General features: G+C 52.8%; 3 protein-coding genes across 5 annotated transcripts; 1 reads left to right on the top strand and 2 right to left on the bottom strand.

Annotated features, from left to right (window-relative positions):
* Positions 1-36: 36 nt before the first annotated feature.
* Positions 37-2,955, bottom strand: IUM83_02565 (T-complex 11; the record flags this gene model as incomplete). Of its 2 annotated transcripts, XM_067926492.1 has the most annotated exons (2): positions 1,031-1,053; positions 1,179-2,955. In XM_067926492.1, 2 exons carry the CDS (start codon positions 2,953-2,955, stop codon positions 1,031-1,033), a joined length of 1,800 nt encoding a protein of 599 aa, XP_067796615.1. The 2 variants fall into 2 exon arrangements, with proteins under 2 accessions (XP_067796614.1, XP_067796615.1); XM_067926493.1 differs by having other exon boundaries at positions 37-2,955.
* A 259-nt stretch (positions 2,956-3,214) lies between these two features.
* Positions 3,215-9,311, bottom strand: IUM83_02564 (the record flags this gene model as incomplete). 2 transcript variants are annotated; one of them, XM_067926491.1, is made up of 7 exons in its annotated part: positions 3,215-3,575; positions 3,653-3,788; positions 3,850-4,028; positions 4,110-4,570; positions 4,638-4,814; positions 6,510-7,305; positions 7,963-9,311. In XM_067926491.1, 7 exons carry the CDS (start codon positions 9,309-9,311, stop codon positions 3,215-3,217), a joined length of 3,459 nt encoding a protein of 1,152 aa, XP_067796727.1. The 2 variants fall into 2 exon arrangements, with proteins under 2 accessions (XP_067796727.1, XP_067796728.1); XM_067926490.1 differs by lacking the exons at positions 3,215-3,575; positions 3,653-3,788; positions 3,850-4,028; positions 4,110-4,570; positions 4,638-4,814 and having other exon boundaries at positions 5,562-7,305.
* Positions 9,312-15,113: 5,802 nt separating this feature from the next.
* Positions 15,114-19,048, top strand: IUM83_02563 (Multidrug resistance protein ABC superfamily; the record flags this gene model as incomplete). Its single annotated transcript, XM_067926489.1, has 2 exons — positions 15,114-17,533; positions 18,013-19,048. 2 exons carry the CDS (start codon positions 15,114-15,116, stop codon positions 19,046-19,048), a joined length of 3,456 nt encoding a protein of 1,151 aa, XP_067796437.1.
* Between the last annotated feature and the right edge of the window lie 1,091 nt (positions 19,049-20,139).

The raw sequence follows: 20,139 nt of genomic DNA, 5'->3' as shown, positions 1-20,139 counted from the left end.
CGTGGTTCGCGGCCCAAAACTACATGTAGTAGCAACCTACAAGGCCGACACCAGGGTCTTGATGATACTGTTGTACAGTGACGCATACACGCTCTCGTTGTGCTTGGCCAGACGACGCAGAGTGGAAGTAGCTTCGACGATCTCGGCCGCGAACGGAGCTAGCGACGGGTGCAAGTCCTCTGAGCTGCTGCCCTTAGAGAACAGAGCAGACTCGAATGCACGCGCGGCGCGAGAGAAGAAGAGCTTGAACACAGGGTTGTCGGCGGCGAACGATCCGAGCAACCGCTTCTCCAGAGCGTCGAGCTCCTGCTGCACATCATCGCTCCCCGAACTCTCTAGCTGTCGAACATCTTGAGTTGCCTGAGCAGCAAGCTGCGCGCCAGAAACACCGGGCGATCGAAGCAGCGTGTTTAGCTGCTGACCAACTGCCTGGAAGAAGCCCGAAGGGGTCGACAGGCTGCGACGAGCGACATACTCCTGCAACAGGGCTAGCAGACTCGATACCACAGCGATGCGATCGAGTTCATCGCGGCAGACACGAATTCGAGGAATATCCAGCTCGAAAGTCTCAGGCCATGCACGTGAAGCAGTACCATCGATGTGCTTCTCCACAAGGGACCAGATACTCGCACGCAAAAATCGCTCAAACGCAGCACCGTCGTAACGAGCCAGCCGAGTACGCTCTTCTTCGTCCACCACTGAGCGAGTCACGTAAGCCTCCATCTCCAGGCCCAACCACTTCACAGTCATGGGAAAACCTGCCTCAAAACTTCCAGCTTCAGCCAAACGCGCCTGTAGCTGTTTCTGTTCATACTCGACGCCGTGGCGCTGCAAATAAGCACCCAGAAGACCCAGGTGCGCGTTAAGTACATCGCTGCGCAGCTCATCCACCTTATCCAGAGCGAACGCCAAAAATGCCACCAGCAACTGCACTGGCGTCATGACACCAGCCGCAATTCGCTGAGCCCAATCCGAGCGGAATCCTCGTGTGGTTTCAGCTCGAGCAGGAGCCTCCGCCCGCTCAATCGAATCAAGGACACCGTTGCAACGAGCCTGGATAGAATGAACATTTCGCATCGGGTCCTGCATCAGCTCTCGCAGTTGATCAGGCCGCAAAGCGCTGTCCACTTGGTCTGCCAGCGCTGAAAGTCCCGATCCAAGCCCAGCCCCACTGCCACCTCCCAGGGCATCCCGAAAAGTAGTCCTCAGCTCCTCCGTGCGAGCAAGCAGCGTCTCGACATCGTTCGCCTCAATGACGCGGTCCCAGAACGCCTTCGTCATCGCTTCGCGCACACGAACCGCCATCGCCGCGACCGACTGTTCCGACGCCACCGCTGCAGCCGAGGTTTCAACTTCTTTGTCCCTCGGAATCTGGAACTGCGGGTTCAAAATCAACTCATGCACCAGCTTCCGGTCCGCCAGTAGGGCCTGGTTCACACTCGGCGGAACTGCACTCGACGCCTTACTCTCCGGTTCGTCGCCACTCTGCATCTCCTCATCATCGTCGCCCTTCTTGTCCCTATCTCCTTCGTCACTTGTATCCATCGGTGGCGACGACGACGCCGTGTCGTCATTATCCGACGAAGAGCCATTATTGCCACCTCCAGCACCTGAACCTGTTCCATCAGCCCCCACGGACGCTGGCCCCGCCTCCTGCTCCTGCTTAAAGCTCTGCTCCAGCTCCTCCACCTTCTGCTTGGCTCCGTCCTTGCCCAGCAGCCTCTCCAACGCCCGGTGCATCTGCACCAGCTGTCCCTGGGTCTGCCGCAGCAGCTCGTGCACGCCGTCGACGCCGTTCTGCGCCTCCTGGGCCTGAATCTCGTACTTCCGCTGCACCAGCATCAGCTCCCTGTAGGACGCCAGCAGCTCCTTCGCCAGCCGCTCCGCGTCCCTCTCCTTCCAGCGAGCAAAGGCCTCGACGTAGAAGGCGAACCTGGCCGAGAGTCTCGACACGCACCTGGTCAGCTCCAGGTCGTCGGCAACTTTTAAAAACTGTGCTAACCGCCCCATCTCCGAGAGAATCATACTGGCTGCGTAGTGCAGTCGTTTGGACGGGTCCTGGCCCATAATTTCGTTCGGGTGGATCGAGATCATGCCCGCCATCATCAGCACGCGGAAACTCATAACCCCTCCGTTAGGCGAAGCTGGGAGAGGGGCGGCAACTTTGCCACGGCCCCTCTTCTTTGCCGCCAGTGGCGAAGTCTTGCCACCCTCTTTCTCCTCGGCAGTGGCGGTTAACACCTTGAGCAGCCGCTGCGCCGCCTGCACCACGTTGCGTTGCTGCAGGAGCAACATGCAGTCGTCAAAAGTTGCCGACTGCATCTTCCCCCAGCAACTCACGACTTTTGCCACATCCTGTTGCACTTGTCTCAGCGCCGTTGCCGTCTTGCGGTTGGCCACTCGCCGTCGGAACCAGCGCTGGATGAACTTGACCCTCGCCACTCGGTCTTTAACACTTTCCACGCTTTGCCAGCGCTCACTTAACCGTTGCACGCGCTGTTGCGTGCGCTCCTGGCGGCGTCTGGCGGCCTCGTCCAGTTGCCCCGCCAGCGCCTGGCGCGCCCTGGCCGCCCTGTCGCTCTGGTCGGCGCGCGCCAGCTCCACCTTCTCCGTGATCAGGTCGGCGCGCTGCTTGCACTGCAGTTGCAGCTGCTCCAGCTGCTCGTGGCGCCGGCGCGCCGCCTCGTCCAGTTTAGAGACGGAGCACTGGCGCCAGCGGCGCGTCTCCTCGCGGCGCTTGGCGCGCATCCCCCGCGCCACGTCCTGCGCGTGTTGCACCCGCGCGCGCGCCCGCGCCGAGAGCTGCCGCGTGCGCAGGGCGCGCACCTCGGCGGCGCGCGCGATGCGCGACTGCAGCTGCGCCGCCAGGTCCGAGGCGGACGCGGGCGTGCAACACGCCAGGCGCGAGCGGGCCTCCAGCCGCAGCTGGCACTTGCTCTTGTGCTGGTTCACCATGGCTGTTGCCGCGTTTAGAGAATCCTCCGCTTGGTGTGTCTAACCGGGCAGATCGGCGAATGAAGTGGAAGAGAAGCTGAGAACGGGGGTGGGACGGGGGTCGCGTTTAGATGTACTTGGGTAAAGTATATGGAAGGAGGGGGGTCGATCCATGGGTGACTGGGAAGAAAAGGGGTTAGGCGATTCGCGTTGAGGCAATGATAATCAGATTATGACATCAGAACTCGATGATGCGTTGGTTAAACCAACTCGGTTTTCATTATGTTGCTGCTTCTGCCAGTGAGAACTGCACTTTCACGCGGAGGTGTTTGCCCAACGGCATCATGACGCCGTTCTCGATCGGTTGGATGGTCACGTCTTGGTGAGCTCGTGTCGACTTCTTCTTGAAGTCTTGCAGCACCTCCATGAGGTTCTCGAAGTTGCGTCGCTCTTGCATTGTGGCATGGGACATGAGGTAGTCGCCGACTGACATGGCTGAAGTGTCGAGCTCGGATGACGAATCGGGAGACGCTGCCTCGGGTAGCGGGACCTCCGTGGATTTAGGCGAAGTCGGTGGCGGCAGTTGTACCTGCAACCTCGTATCAATTTCTGGAGGCATCTGGTGGCACTCGGTCACAAACCTGCCAGAAATTGTACGTGAAAAATGAACGTGAGAAAACTTATAAAGACAAAGTATGTGAGAATCGATTCTACCTACACGAGGAACTCGTGGTAGCGCAGGTGCTTTGGTGAGCTGTTGGTCGACGACCGAAGGAAGAGCGACGTGACTTGGGCTGTCTCGTCCACAGTCAGCTTGAACACAACCGAGCGGCCTTGAACTGCTCGCAAGAATGCTGACATTTTTCCCCGTGTCAGTAGGCAATACGCCGTGGATAATAGTATAGGATCCCGTACCTTCAGTTGGAAGTGCGCCTTTCATTGAGCCGTGCAGCTTCTTGTCGAACTTTTCGAACCGGTGCAGTAGAAATCGCAGCCAGTCCGCCTTGGGCACCGTTAGTTTCGACAGTAGGTTAAGAACAAGTTGCTTCAGCTCTCGTCGTCCTCGAGAACACTGCGGGTTTTGTCCGTAGCGTCTAATGCCACAGCCAACACCGTCAGTACCCTTATCATACCGCTGCAAGTTGAAAAACACTGTGGGAGCAAAGTTCGCTTACTGAAGAAATGCAGGGTAGTTGATCTGATTGCCACTCGAGCGAGGGAATCGCGAGAGCATGCCATTCAGGAGCTCTGGGTCAATATTTACTCCACACTTGCCAAGTATGCACGTGAAAGCTGTGCGAACAATGCTAAACGTGAGCAACCCAGTGGATCTGGCCACCTCAACCAGGTTTACAATCTCACCGTCTTCGGGTAGTAGCCCAGTATTATCTAGATCGATGCCTTCGGCGATCTCCAGAAACCTCTCTGCACCTGTGAAAAGACTCCGTGGGGTATCTTCAGCTGGTGTGGAATTTGTTAGGGGGGTATGCAAAAACTCGGTGAGGCGCTTTTCAGCCGCCAGGAACCCGGATCCCAGTTGTGAGGATTTCGAAGGTGACAGCGGTTTAGCTTGCTCGTGCTCCGTGTCGGATTCTGAGAGTGAGTCGTCGCTACTTAAGTTGCAGATGCGGCCCAGCTGGTACGACGGCAAACGCCACAAATTAGTTGTAAAGTAAGAATTGGGTAGTATGCTATGCTATTACCTGTTCGTAGTCAAGGACGTTTTCTCCCTTCGCTGTGCCCTGTGCTCGCAGTTGCTCTAATAAGAACTCTCGCTCGGGTCTTGTCAATGGGCACTTTAGACGCTGGATGAGCTTCTTCATGAACACGTTTGCGTCCAAATACCCGTCGCCTGCTGCATCCAAGCGGCGAAGTGCGTTCTGAATCCCATGATACCCATCGCTATCGTCGCCCACAACACCGCGGATGAGTTTGTGTCGAACACTTTCCATGAGCAGCCGCTGGGATTCCAAGCGCTGGTCGATTCGTATCCGAGCTTGCTCCCGCTGTTGGAGCTTTGTGGGGCTACGAAGCTTTCTCTTTGATGGGGATTGCTGGCCAGTTCGTTGTTGCTGGGGCTGAAGGGCAGGGGGTTGCTGAAGAACTTTACAAAATGCCGTGTAGTCGAAGTATTTATTGGCAGTAGGAAAACGCGCCACAAGCTCATCGGCATCACTATACATTCACAACAAATACGATTAGTACTTGATCGTAGCGCCACGATGCACGAAACCAGATCTTACATTTTCTTCAACTCCTTAGGGGGCAGGAAGGCTCGCAGCACAGACTCGATTTCTCTTCATCAATAATTCGAGGTGGGATAAGCGACATTGAATAAATGGCAAGCCGTGAGGAGGATACATACTTTGCATCTTTCAGGGACCCTTTGCCATTTCTGTCCATCTCTTGAAAAGCTTGATAAACCTCCTCCAGCTGTTTCTCATCGTCGCCTAGCAGCACGTGAAGCCGCAGCAACTGATGCTCAATGCTCTGGCCTAGCATGGCAAATTGCTAATGACTTACAAAGAGCGTACTCAGTAGATAAATTTAAGAATGAAACCCACCACACCAAGCTCATGAGACTATGCACAATAGTGTAGCAACGCGTCAATTATGACATTTCCTGCCTAAGGCAGAACCTTCTTGCTGGAGCTCACAAGAGACTTAAATACACCACCCTTCACCTGCAGCAACGCAGACGGCGTATCGTACTCCACCACTTCGCCAGCGTCCAAAATCAAAATCTTGTCGCTGTCCATAATCGTGTTAATGCGATGTGCGATACATAGCACCGTGCGATCACCCCCACCGAAGCTTTCCTTCATTGTCTGCTGGATCAGCTTGTCCGACTCCTGGTCCACGTTGGCCGTCGCCTCATCCATCACGATCACCTTGCTATCTCGGATCAACGCGCGAGCAATGCACAGCAACTGGCGCTGACCCACCGACAGGTTCTCACCCTTTTCGGCCACCTCGTAGTCGAGGCCTTTTCCCCACCCAGACACCGTCTCCGACAAGTGAACCTTGCGCAGCACTTCGTACAGTTCCGCATCGCTCTTCTCAGCAAACGGGTCCAGGTTCATTCGAAGGGAACCGCTGAATAGCATCGGGTCCTGTGGGATGATGGTCAACTTAGTCCGAAGCTGGTGTACCGTGATGGTCGCGATGTCCACACCGTCGATGAGTACGCGTCCGGAGTTCGGGATTTCCACGACTCGGAACAAAACACTCATGAGAGAGCTTTTGCCGGATCCAGTGCGGCCACAGATGCCGACCTTCTCGCCGCTGTTGACGGAGAACGATACATTCTTCAATACGAGTGGGAGGTCGTCTCGGTATCTCATGGAGACGTTCTCGAAGACGACTGCACCAGTGCGGGGCCAATCGGCAGTGAGCGAGTCTTTGTTTCTCGCCTCGCGTTTGTATCCCTCTTCAGGCAGTGAGCCATAGTGCGCGATACGCTCGAAGCAGGTCATGCTGCTCTCGACACGGGTTGACAGAGTAGTCATCCGCTGGAAGCTGGACGACAGTTGAGATGCGTACGTGAGACTCAGCCCCGCCACTGCGGCACCTACGCTCGACTTCGTAGCAATGGCGAGAACGGCAACAACGCCGATAATTAACGACACAAACCAGTCTGCTCGCATGTCGAACCACCTCGCTGCCGTCTGCGAAAGGAAATACACCTTGCTGTTGTTGTTGAGAAGTTCTTCGCACCGATTGGCGAAGGCATCCACCATCTTGTACGCACGCACGGTCTCAATGCCCGAGATCGTCTCGGACATCAAATTCAGGAACGGGGATCTCGTGACACCGTCGAGGCGTTTCAATTCCCGAGCCGAAGATTGATAAACCTTGGCCGCAAACCAGCAGCCGTACCCCACGGGACCGTAGACAATCAGCACGAACGGGTTCACCGCCGCACAGACGATAAACGAGGACAGCACCTGGAAGATGCAGAGCAGCAGCCACAGAGCCCAGTACGGCAGCGGGTTATCCACTTCGTCTAGGTCTCTCGAAAATCGGTTTAGAATTCTACCGATGGGGGTAACGTCGAAGAATGTGGTAATCGGAGCAGCGATGACTTTGCGTAGGTGCTTCAGGTGGATTTTCACGGAGCACGTCATGCAGATTTCCATGAAGAAGAAGCATCGACCTAAGACCAGAAGTGCTGCTCCCGCAACTATCCCGACGTAGACCGCCAATGAGTTGTTTTGACTGAGTGCCACGGAGCCTTGGGACCACCGACTCAAGAACCAGTCCGAAACGAAAAGTGTGGCCTGGGTCACGGAGAACAAAATCACGATCGCAACACCGAGAATCCAGCCATTCCACTCCGAGGCAGCCAAGTAGTCGATGTACATTTGAAGCCTAACAGATCCGACCAGCCGATCCTCTTGGGTGATCAGCTTTCCAGACGATGCCTTCTTCACTTTTGGTCCATTGTCACCGCCCACCACAACAGTAGCTTGAGGTCGTTGAACTACTCCTTCGTGGGGACCTTCTTCGTCTGGACACTGGCTGCTGGTGCTGGTCCGAGAGCAGCTAGCCCGCGGCGAATTCATCAAGAACGAAAACTCCCGTTGCACTTCTGCCAATAAACCATCTCCGACGATTTTGCCCTCTGACATCACCACCACCCGATCAGCATGCTGTAATAAGTGGTAGTGCGAGTTCAACACCAGCAAACGCGTCTTAGTCTGTGCGATAGCCATCAAACCATCAGAAAATACAGAATTCGCAACATGGACATCCAACGCACTGAGTGGATCATCTAGCACCACGAAGTCGACGCTACGAGCGCGATACATGGCGCGAGCCACGCTGATACGAGCTTTCTGACCTCCGCTCAGGTTGATTCCGCGCTCGCCAATTTCAGTCTGGTCGCCATGCTCCAGCATCGCGAAATCGGGTACAAGCTGACACGCTTTTATCACGCTGTAGTAGTGCTCGACATCGTATGGCTCACCGAACAGGATGTTGTCACGGACGGTTTGGTTTTGGATCCATGCCTGCTGACTCGCGTACGCAACATCGCCTCGGACAACACGCGTGCCTCGAACTAGCTGCATCTCCTCAATAATTGCGTTGACGAGGCTGGATTTACCACTTCCGACTGCGCCGACAACGATTGTAAGTGTCCCGGGCTGGAGCGTGAGGTTGATGTTGCAGAGTGTAGGTGTCGAAGCGTCTTCCTCCCACTGGAAGTCGGCATCTTTGAGCGAGATTATCGGCGTTCCGCCACGAATGTCCTCTCCTTTGATGCTGCGGGCGCTTTCTCCAGCGGCGAGGAAGTCGGATAAGCGACTGGTAGAGGTGACAGCTTCAGCAACGGCGACAGACGCATCAGCGAAAATACTGAACGGAGTGCGGCAGGCATTTGTCAGTGCCAGAATTACGAAGGTCGTCGCGACGTCCAGACTACCGCCCAACAGAATCGTGGCAGCGAAGCATGCTAGATTCAGCAGCGTGGGCGCCAGGAACATGAGCACCGTGTTAGCGAGGCGCAGATGGTTGTATTTCCGCAGTAGCGCGATCTCCTTTTCGCGGATTTCGTGAATTAACTCGTTGACGAAGCCTTCCCACCCGTAGAACCTGACCACGCGAATGCCTTGAAGCATCTCGTTCGTCACCTTCAGTCGGTTTGCACTGATTCTTGAAATCTGACGGCGATGGTCGCCGATCTTCTTGGACATGGCGAGGGAGCCGAGGACAAGAAGCACCATCGATATCGACGCCACAACCGCTACGATTGTCCCCATTTGAGTCCCGATGAGAATGCAAACAGCTACCAGCATGAGAGGAGCAACAATGCACCACATGCCCAATTTGTACGCCGCCGAGACGCGATCGCTGTCGACTCCGACGAAAGTTACAATTTCCCCCGTGTCCATCGTTCTCCTAGCTGTCGCCGAGAGCCGAAGAATCTTGCGAAAGGCGCTGTTGATGACTATCATGCGGGCGTTGCAAGCGACTCGTGTCGTGAGGAACTGCCCCGCACTCACAGCGGTGGCACCGCAGAAAGCAGCGCACCCCAACAGCACTGCGAGTGTGTACCCCGAAGAAATGCCAAGGGAATTGTCCTCACCTTTGATGCTCTTAAGAATCGCCTTGATGACGAACGGCTGGAACAGCATCAGTCCCGCGCCCGCGAGGTGCAGCACGAACGCGATCCCCCACGTCGGTTTGACGCTTTCCCATATCGCATTATTCACGTTCGGCCGCTTTGCTCTGTCAAGTTCATGTTGTCCGTTGTAAAACTTGTCGAATTTTTCCTGCAGTGGGCGGGCTTGATCCGATGTAGGTAGATCCCAAACACAAGTCTCGTCCAGCGGTGACGCGTAGCCTCGCTTCAGGAGCGGTTGGATCCACCACATCGTCGCGACGGATAGAACGTTGGCGGTGTTGAGTGGGTTATCGTTTTTGTGGGTGTTATCGTGGTCGTGGAGGACGGAAAATGGCACTTCCTTGGTGTTCCTACTTGTCATAATGGAGAGGTATTGCTCATCCGAGCTGCTCTCGGTTTCTTTGGACATCGAGGTTATCGCTGAATCGAGGGGTTCGTTGCGTGGAGCCATGGTTTTATGTCTCGATAGGGTCTGCGATTTTCGAAAAGCTGGCAAATTGCTGAATGAGCCTGGTGCTTGTGTCTAGCTGATAGCAGTTTCTGCTTGCGTCTGCCGAGGCAGGATCTTTGCGCTCTCACGCGAGATAAATACAGCGAGTGCTAACACAGGACATGGCTGGAGCTCTGGGTTCCATCATCGGTATCTGTGGTTGCGTTGCTCTTGCACTATCTGTAGCCGTTGGGTAGTTGCGTATAGGGACAGACCGACGCATGCGTGGACAAAGTAAGAAAGAAGGTCAAGTCGTGGTTTGTTGACGACAACCACACAGTGGCAACAAAAAGAACCCATTTTGCCACCCGTCTTGGAGACGAACACATGACCGGCGTGTGCAACCTGCGCGGTCGGCCTGTCGGCAGCCAATCGCACAACTCCCCTCGAACACTGATAGTGAGATGTGACATGGCGCTGGACTCGAGTCCGGCGGTGGTGATCGTACATCGTGCGGTTGCATGAAAGCTAAATATCCATTTGCAAGAACCATTAGGAACGCTTCACAATTCCGAACACTACAACAAGAGTTCTGAACTTCGGAATTCGGGGGTCGATTTGTACTCATGCGCGTGGCAGCAACAACCAATTCCGGTGGTTTCATTGGCCGCAGACACAATCTACTGGCAGCAGACTGCTGATGTCGAGGAGAAGAAGACTTGAACCTAGAAATTGGGGGTTGTTATCGTTCGACAAGAGAAAAATGGAAGTATCTAAGCCAGCACACCATCAACTCCTCGATCACCGAATTCGGTCACGCTTCGAGCGGACGTACGCCAGGCAGTTAAGGTGGCCCCGAACGCCGAGGACTTGAGCACGAAACGAACAACGAAAAATGCCACAGCGATGTATGTAACGCATACTAGACAGAATAAGTCGAGTAGGCTGTCGCTCTCAACGCATAGTGAGCTTCAAGTCTTTTTCTGAAAAGCTGCGAACACTGATATCGCAAGAATGCTCACCTTGTCCCATATTCTGGTGCGATCATGTCCTCCAAACTAGTACGACAAAAGCTTGCGGGCTACATGATATCGACACTTACAACTTGGGAAGAAAACATAGAAGCTCCTCCTCGCGAGGACTTCTACTGCACTTTGATACAACCAGTTTGACGCGCAATATACGATTCGGAAGGTACGTGTCAACATCCAGTGCTTGCGCTCCCGGTCAATTCGTCCTAACTGACGTCCTAAACTGTCCTATTTGTCCTAAAATTCAAATATTACCAATACATAACTGGTTGTCCTATATTCGGTTAGAGTACTGATTGTAACTGCAGATGACTACTTTAGGACATTAGGACAATTACAATATTAGGATATTTAGGACAGCCCAGGAACTATAATAAAACGCACTACTATTTTCTATCTTTTGGATATTAGGACAATAGGACAGCACGGCCCCACCTCGACGCGGTGCCTAGAAAAAAATATCGGGTTGCAGCGCTCGCTACGCTCGCTCGCACAGACCCCCCCTCTAATCGACTGATGTTGGAATCTGATGAATTCACTGTGTGAGACTCGCGCTCGCCCTCGCCTGAAGCATGACTGAATGCTCAAATAGTTTACTGCGACAAGTGCAAGATTCTGGACTGCGTTGTCCTAAAAGTTTCAGTTTAGTGACCGACAGTGACCGTAAATTACGAGCGATTTTTGGACAAATAGGACATTGAGGACACCAGTTAGGACGTGTTATTTCTACCGTGCTTGCGCCCCAACAACGAAGGAAAGACACGCACAAAAATAACTATGGTGACGTAAGAAAAAAAAACGAGAATAGCGTGCAGGATTATTTGTTCGTCTCTATGTCCACCTAAACTTATCAAAACTGTACTTTCACTCTCGAAATTCAAGGCCCCGGTCTGCGTTGTCGGTCATCAACGACTCTCGACGTGCGATGGTCGCTGTCGCACCGCTAGACCCAGCGAGCGACTTTGTAGATTTGCCAACCGAGGTATCAAGAAAAAGTAGTGTGTGCGCATGGGCTACAAAGCTCTTCAGTGTTTGGAAACGACTGCAACTCAGCTACTTCGGGGGCAAGTACTCGATTCATCGTGCTATCGCGCTCGACGAGTACATTAGGAACACCTCGCTGCTACGTGTAGTTGTGGTGTGTGTTGGCACCCCTTTACCTATGATAGTACTGGTGTTCACGCAGGAGTCGATCCCGCTTCAAGACCCCAACGACGGGTGGCGGGTAAACTACGGGATGTGGATTCGAGCGTGTATCCTCGTGAGTGTCGTGATACAAGCACTGGTACTCCAGGCGACATACATTATCGAGGGATTCACAATATCTGCTTGGCAATTATTCCTTTTGTGCGTCGCAGTATCGGGCGGAGTCGTCGCTCTCGCAATGCTCGTGGCTGATTATTTGGTGTTTCCGATCCCCTTCTTCATTTTAAGCATGCTTCCTCCTTTCTATCTGATGCTGTTTGCCTCGTTTCGTTTGATTCTGGGGCGTGCAATTATTAGTCACTTATTATCCAAGCGCGACCAAGTGGGCAAGTTCGCGATCATCATCGCTGCACAAACAATACCAGCTATCATTTATCCTGTGTATGAGGTTCTGTTTCGCCGTACCGAGGGAACGCGCTCCCAGCTCCCCGTCATCTTGCTCCTTCCAGTCATAAAAGTCGCTATGAAAAACATTGTGCTTCGATGCTTAGCCGACATGGAAGATATGGCACCCGAGACAGTAATTTTTACCGTGGATTATTTCAACGCGATCTACATCGCCACTTGCATGCAAAGTGCATCATCAATCGCAGCGATCTCGAATATTACCTTGACGGACTTCGTGCAGACGGCAATTATGGTGTACGGCTTGCAGCGCCGTACCAGCGATAGTATACCAACTCTCCACAAGGTTGTAAACCCAGCGATTGCCAGCGATAGCTTGTTGGCAATCCTTTGTTGGTTATGTCGCAACCCGCAAGGACTTGAGAAGCACCTTTGTGACGGCATTCACCAGCGATCGTGTCTACCGCACCGAATATCTGAAGATGGTCAACGTGTTCTCAACCGACTGAAAACAATTCCCAGCATCACTAAAGGGCCTCACTCCCAGTCCATTCACGCTGTTATAGTAGGTCCAAAGTCATCCCCACACAAGTTGACAATAGTACGCCCAGACTTCCGCTCTACATTTTCCGTGTGGAGAAGCGTCAGAGCTATTATTCCAAGTTCGGTCATGGTGATAAAGCAAAAGGACAACGAAGTACACAAGGCCCTGGAGATCCTCTTCTCGACGGAATGTCTCGTCGTAACTGCGTACTTAGAAACGATCGTTCCCTTCTTCTACTGCAGCTACATGCTCATGATGGTTCACCTCAGTAGCGCCCAATACCACACTGAGATGGCACATGTTACACGGGAAAACGTGTCGTCCACCGTATTTCCTGTGTTCATGTTCGGGTTACTACAGATCGCATCGTTTTGGGTTATGGCAGCTGTGATCAAGCGCAATTGCGGGATGCGGGCGCTTTATCAGCTCGCGTTCATGCTGGAGACGCAGATGGTGCTAGTTCAGAGTAAACTCATATTTTGGCTGATTGTCATGCTGTGCTTTCGAGTGAAGCACTTCGGTGAGTACAGCGGCTATATATCTTTACGCCATGATAGGGTTACTCATGCATACGTTTCACAGGCGTGGATTTCTCATTTCAATTCATTCATCAAGGATTTTCCTAGCTTCCTAGCTTCGAATACAACAGGATGTAAAAAAGCTTGCTCTACGCCTCGGCTTTCTCAACATGGATTTCCTAGCCCTGTGAACCTTAGACTAGCATAACACCTACTCAAGATCTCCAACTGGTTTTCCCGATTCAACGAGCGACTGGAACACACCGTCCTCCACTTACAGTAAGGGTGCCAGCGTCACCACCTCCCAGCGTCCAAAACCAAAATCTTGTCCTGTCCATGATCGTCTCAATCTGATGCGCGAAGTGCTGACATGCGTTGGAAGTTGCTCAAAATTTGAAACGCATAAGTGAGACTGAGTCCTGCTACAGATGCCCCGAGAGTGGATTTCGTTGAAATGGAGAGAAAAGCTACAACGATAACAATGAGGGAGACTGCCCAGTCGGTTCTCATGTCAAACCAGCGAGCATATGGTCGCCAAAAAGTGGAAAAATTACCGTTGTTGTTCAAAAGTTTTATCGGACATCATATTCAGTAGTGGTGAGCGCGTGACACTGCCGTAGCGCTTTAACTCTAGCGCTAAAGACTGGAACACTTTAGCACTAAAAACGCACTCATACGCCACTGGCACATTAGCGAGCAGGACGTAGATATTTACTGCAGCACACATGATCAGTGTCAAGGTGACCTGGAAAATGCAGCGCAGTAATCCGAATCCAGAGTATGACAGAGGGTTGTCTACTTCATCGAGATCGCGCGAGAATCGGTTCAAAGTGCGGTTGATGGATGGTACGTCGAAGAATGTTGTGATCGGTGCGGCCACGACTTTCTGCATGTGCTTGAGGTGAATCTTCACAGAGCACGTCAGGCACATCTCGACGACTTCAGATAATTGATGTACGTCTGCAAGTGGGCAGAGCCGACGAGCATATCTTGTGTACCAACCAACTTTTGTGGCGAAGTGTCGCCAGTGTTATCTCCCGCTACCACAGCAGCTTCCATCATGACGTCTATCAACGACGCCGTTCTCTTGACGCGTTCTTCGTCAGCACTGACTTATGGATTAACTTGTCGTCATTATCAGCGTCGCTGTATTTTAGAAGCGGATTGCTTTTTAAGCTCTCCCAAGGTGCTATCTCCCGGAATTTTCCCATCGGCCATTGCCAAGACACGATCAGCACGCTGGAGGAGTTGGTAGTGCGAGATCAACACCAACAAACCAATGGTTTTCTTGGCAATACCGGCAAGTCCGTCTGAAAATACAGTGTTCACCACATGCACATCTAACGCTCAAGGGATCCCGTGGACAACGTGCTGGTTGCCTACGGGTTCCGCATCGCCGCATTGGGTAGCGAGATCTTGGCGAACGCCGTCTCCGTGTCCAGCACGGCCTGGGCGTAGCCACTCACGGTGTGTTTGTCCAGGTCCCCGACTGCGAGCAACTTGGTCTAACTTGGCTTACGCGAACGCTCCAGTTCTGTATCAAGGAAACCAAAACATAATATTGAATTGAATTTTGATTATAATTGTGATATACTGAATACAGCAATACAATAATACATATTTTCAATTATTAATAATTTATATCATTATATTCTTGCTAAAACGAATAATTGTGACGTTTTTAGTATACCTGTATATTATAAATGTATACTAAAAATGCCACATTTATTGTTTTTGATTTTTTCCAACCTCTGTAATACTACATTCCAACTTGTGTATGTGTGGCCTTCCGTCTTAGTTGCGACCCACGCGACGCCTTCACGGGCCTCGATGTGATGAACACGAACACTCTTCAGCGATCACGGAGTATCCTGAGACGGGGTCATGTGCATTTCGCTTAACAGCGACCCCAGTTCGGATTTCACCAATTGAGGCGCAAGTGCGTTCGTTGTTTGCGCACTGCAGCTGCAACTGCAGAATGCCGCCGGAAAACCGGTTAAGTGGCCGCGATGGCAGCTACCAGCAAGTCAAGACGCCTCGAGGCAGCCATGGTGCCACCTCGACCTTGTCGCTGCCAGACGAGAGCAAACGCAACCCTCTGGACACTGCCAGCATCCTGTCCATCGCGACAATTTGGTGGCTGCAGCCCATGCTCATGCGCGGCTACAAGTCCTCACTTGACGAAGACAGTGTGTGGGACCTCCCCGAGGTCGACAAGGCCCATCCACTGCAGCAACGGTTTGACGCAGCCTACGTCGGGGAAGCGGAGAAGAAGAAGACAAAGGCCGACAAGAAGGGGATTGCTCCCAAGCGACCGAATGTGAACTTTGCACTGTGGCAGGCCACAAAAGACACCTACGTGACGGCACTCGCGTGCTACTTCGTCAACTCGGCGTTGGTGCTGCTTCAGCCGTTCCTGATCAAGGCCATTCTCCAGAACATGGAGGGGGAGGACAACATGTTTGGTATTTCGTCGGGCTATGGTCTGGCTGTGCTTCTCGGCTGTGTGGCATTCTGCGCTGCCACGGCCATCAATTCGGGGCAGTTCTTAACTGCTCGAGCCGGGTGCAACGCCCGCATGGTCGTCATCAACAGCGCGTACCAGAAAATTCTTCGTCTGTCGGCAACGGCACGGCGCACGATGAACAATGGCGAGGTCGTGACGATCGCTGGCGTAGATAGTGAGAGAGTCATGGAGGCGTACAGACTCGGACTGTGGACTGTCATGTCGCCGCTCATTCTGGTCGCCGTGTGCATTTTGATCGGTACTCAGATGGGAGCCTACGTGGGGCTTGCTGTGGCTGTGGTGAGCGCGGGGATCCTGTGGGGGGCGTTCACTTCATCGCGACAAATTGGAATCTACCGCCGCCGCATTTCGAAGATCGGAGCGAACCGAGTGAAGCTCACCAATGAGGTTCTTTTGGGCATCCGAGTGATCAAGTTTTACGCGTGGGAGCACTCCATCAGCGACATTATCCACACTATTCGAGACGAGGAAGTAGCACTCATGCGCACGTACAACTACTACCGTCTGGCCAACGCCATTCTGATGTTCTTGGGCCCGACGATTCTCAACTTGGTGTGCTTCGTTGTTTACGTGCTGCAAGGGAACACCCCCGACGTCTCCACCACATTTGTCATTCTTGCGCTTACCAATTGTTGCAAGATGCCGTTCAGTATCTTCGCTAATAGCTCGGTGGCCGTCGCTGAGGCCATCACGTCGACCCGCAGGCTGTCGGACTTCCTCATTTCTGGAGAAATTGAAGAATCTTCCCCGCAAGAACTCTTGATGAATGAAATTCCTATTATTTCGATCGAGAATGCCGATTTCCAATGGGAAGAAGACGCGCCAACACCCACACTGTCAAATATTAACTTGACGCTCAAACCGGGAACACTCACGGTTGTTGTCGGGCCAGTAGGAAGCGGCAAATCCAGCCTCGTGAATGCCATTCTTGGCGAGATGCAAGAGGTTCGAGGGACTCGTGTCGTGCACGGGAACATCGCGTACGCGAGTCAAGAAGCCTGGATCCAGAACCAAACTGTGCGCGACAACATTTTGTTTGGCGAGCCATACGATGCGGAACACTACCAACGAGTGGTGAAGGCGTGCCAACTACTACCTGACTTCGGCATGCTGGAGCTCGGGGATCAGACGGAGATCGGCGAACGTGGAATTAACCTCAGTGGCGGCCAGAAAGCTCGTGTAGGCGTCGCTCGCGCCATGTATCGAGCTCGGAAATTTGATTTCGTCGTACTCGATGACCCGCTGAGTGCTCTGGACGTACATGTGGCTAACGCGGTGTTTTCCGAGGGCCTCGCTGGGATCGCGCAGGGAACGACGCGTCTGTTGGTTTTGAACTCGCATTACCACTTGCTCCAGTACGCAGAGCGCGTACTGGTGATGTCAGACGGTCGAATCGTGGGGGATGGTACGTTAGCCGAGCTGGAGAAAGAGTTCCCCTTCTTGGTGATACCCACCAGCGAGGACCAAGAGCAGATGAAGGAGATTGACATCGCTATTGCCGACGAAGCGAATCACACGCTGGATAGAAAATCATCGCTCGCAGTTATATCTACCAAAGATGAGACAGAAGAAATATCGAACGATTCGCTAAAAGGCAAATTGATCGTGGAAGAAGATCGATTGGTCGGGTCGGTGAAGATGAAGACGTACGTGGACTACTTGGCTTCTTCGGAATGGAACGGGTACTTACTCGCAGCGACCATTGCGATTCTATTCATCGTTGCCCAAGTTGCGCTCTTCTTCTGCGATTGGTTTTTGAGTCAATGGTCTAAGGGGAACTTTGATATGTCTTTGAAGAGCTCACTCGCAGTTTACGCGGGGCTAGTGGTCGATTCGGCGCTGTTGGTGTTCATTCGATGCACGTACTTCATGTACGTTTGCATGGTGTGCTCCGGAAAGCTTCACTCCAAGTACCTACTCAAGGTTTTACTTGCTCCAGTCACGACTTTCTTTGACGTGACTCCAGTGGGCCGAATCCTGAATCGCTTCTCACGAGATCTAGATCAAGTCGACAACCCACTTCCGTATTGGTCTTTGTGGATGCTATTGATGATGTTTCAATGGCCTCGGCATTCATTGTATGCGCCGCAGCCGATCCGTACGTCTTGATCATCTACGCCCCAGTTGGTTGCGCGTTCATCTTCGCGATTAAGCTTTACCAAGCATCTGCGCGAGAGTTGAAGCGTTTCGACAGCACTACGCGCTCGCCGTTCTTGAATCTTGTCTCGGAAACGCTGTCTGGCATCGAAATTATTCGGGCCTACAAGATGACGAAGCCTTTTTCAGCACTTTGTGAGAGGCTTCTCGACCAAAACTCCAAGTATTACTTGCTTTACCAGACTTCCTCTAGGTGGTTTGCCATGCGGACAGATTGGCTAGTATCAATCATTATCGCAGCTGTGGCGATTCTAGCCATTGGAACCAAGTCAACGCTCGGGGCTTCTGTCGAAGGTCTTGGCCTCACGTACGCGGCGCAGCTCACATCCAGCTTCCAGCGTATGACCACTCTCACGACACAAGTCGAGCAAATCATGACCTGCTTTGAACGTATTGCCTACTACAACTCGCTTGATCAAGAAAGGTACAAGTCCGAGCCGAGCAACAAAGACTCGCTCGCTGCCGATTGGCCCCGCACTGGCGCGGTTGGCTTCGAGAACGTCTTCATGAGGTACCGAGATGACCTACCACTCGTATTGAAGAATGTATCGTTCTCCGTCAACAGCGGCGAGAAGGTCGGCATCTGTGGCCGCACTGGATCAGGCAAAAGCTCTCTCATGAGTGTTTTGTTCCGAGTCGTGGAAATCCCAAACTCTGGACGCGTACTCATCGACGGTGTCGACATCGCGACCATCACGGTACACCAGCTTCGGACTAAGTTGACCATCATCCCACAGGACCCGATGCTATTCAGCGGTTCCCTTCGAATGAACCTAGACCCGTTTGCTGACAAGAGCGATGCGGAACTGTACGAAGTGCTGCGCAAGGTTCACTTGTCGGAGACGGTGTCTGGGTGGGGAAAAGGCCTCGACTACGAGGTGGCCGAAAAGGGTGAGAACCTGTCGGTGGGTCAGCGCCAGTTGCTGTGCATCGCTCGCGCGCTGATCCGAGACAGCAAGGTGATCGTGATGGATGAGGCGACGGCCAACGTGGACCAGGAGTCGGACAAGCTGATCCAGCAGACGATGAAGGAAAGCTTCGGCGGTGGCGACAGTACGGTGCTATGTATCGCGCATCGGATTGAGACGATCATGGACAGCGACAAGATTTTGGTTTTGGATGCTGGTGAGGTGGTGGAGTACGACACACCGTCTGCGTTGCTGCAGGTGAAGGGCGGTGTATTTCAGTCACTCGTGGAGTCAGGCAAAGCCGTCGGCATCCAAGAATAGGCTGCTCGTAGAGCAGCCAGCACTACGGACAGAGTGTGCATCAGAACTTCTTCCAATATAATTTGCATTTAATTTGTCGGTATGCTCGAGTGTGTTGTAACGTAGAGAAGGTCGAAATATGTAGAAATTACCGATTAAACTGACCAAACGGTTTCTATGAGTTTTGGAAGGCACACAGTGCACCAGCACATTTCAGAAACACTTTTGTCTGTTATCCACGGATACTATGTCCAAGTATAAATACACGAGTCGTGGATTTTCCTATCATATGTTTCATCTCATCCTGTTTCGAGTCGGCAAGATGACACTTGGGATGTGTACATACTACATGTAAGGCCCTGGCTTGTTTGGGGACAAACAGCCAGCCAATCAGAATCGTTTAATTTATTCCGAGACCCAGACACGGTTAGCGTAATACATTACATTACCCAGACATGGACGGAGAAACCAGGGCCTTAGGGTATCGTGCGTAAAACTACAGACAGTACTCTCACTTCCGACACATGGGTACACGCATCATTTTCAACAGTTAAATTTATTAAGGAAGGTGACTAAATTTGAGGGCCCTTCGTGTACACGTGCATAGTTGAAAGTCGGAGGATGACCTCGCCTACGTTGACGTCGTCCCGTAGCTGCAGCTCGCCCCGTTGTCTGACTTGCCCTTGGGGCCAAGATAGCAGATTACGGCATGACGGAAACAGTTCTTGATCGTCTCCTTGCCTGTTGCTTCACGCCAGGTCTCATTGCACCAGCGCATAGCTCGGAGCTGGTCGATCGCGTACGGGTCTTTATTGATGGTAACGGGCTCACCCAATTTGTCGTAGACCCAACGGAGTTGCTTCTTCTTGTATGCCGCTATAATACCCGCGTCCGTCGGTTGGAGGAACGCTGTCGTGTTGGGATACCCCTGTGTCGGAAGTGACCGTGGTGACTGTAAACGTAAAATGTACTCAAAATGAAAGCTGACAACGCTGCGAACATGTGAAAGCCGGGGTAGCTCTGCACCGGTGGTTCTGGTAGGAAGCGCTCGTGCGCTGTGATTTCTGCAAAGGTCTGCTGCAGCGTCAGTGTCGGGCCTAGATGCAGAGGCA

Source organism: Phytophthora cinnamomi (assembly GCF_018691715.1).
Source record: "Phytophthora cinnamomi strain GKB4 chromosome Unknown Contig16, whole genome shotgun sequence".
Taxonomy (NCBI): Eukaryota; Oomycota; class Peronosporomycetes; order Peronosporales; family Peronosporaceae; genus Phytophthora; species Phytophthora cinnamomi.
The sequence above is the reverse complement of the archived record's forward strand: the minus strand, read 5'-3'. Positions and strand labels throughout refer to the sequence as shown.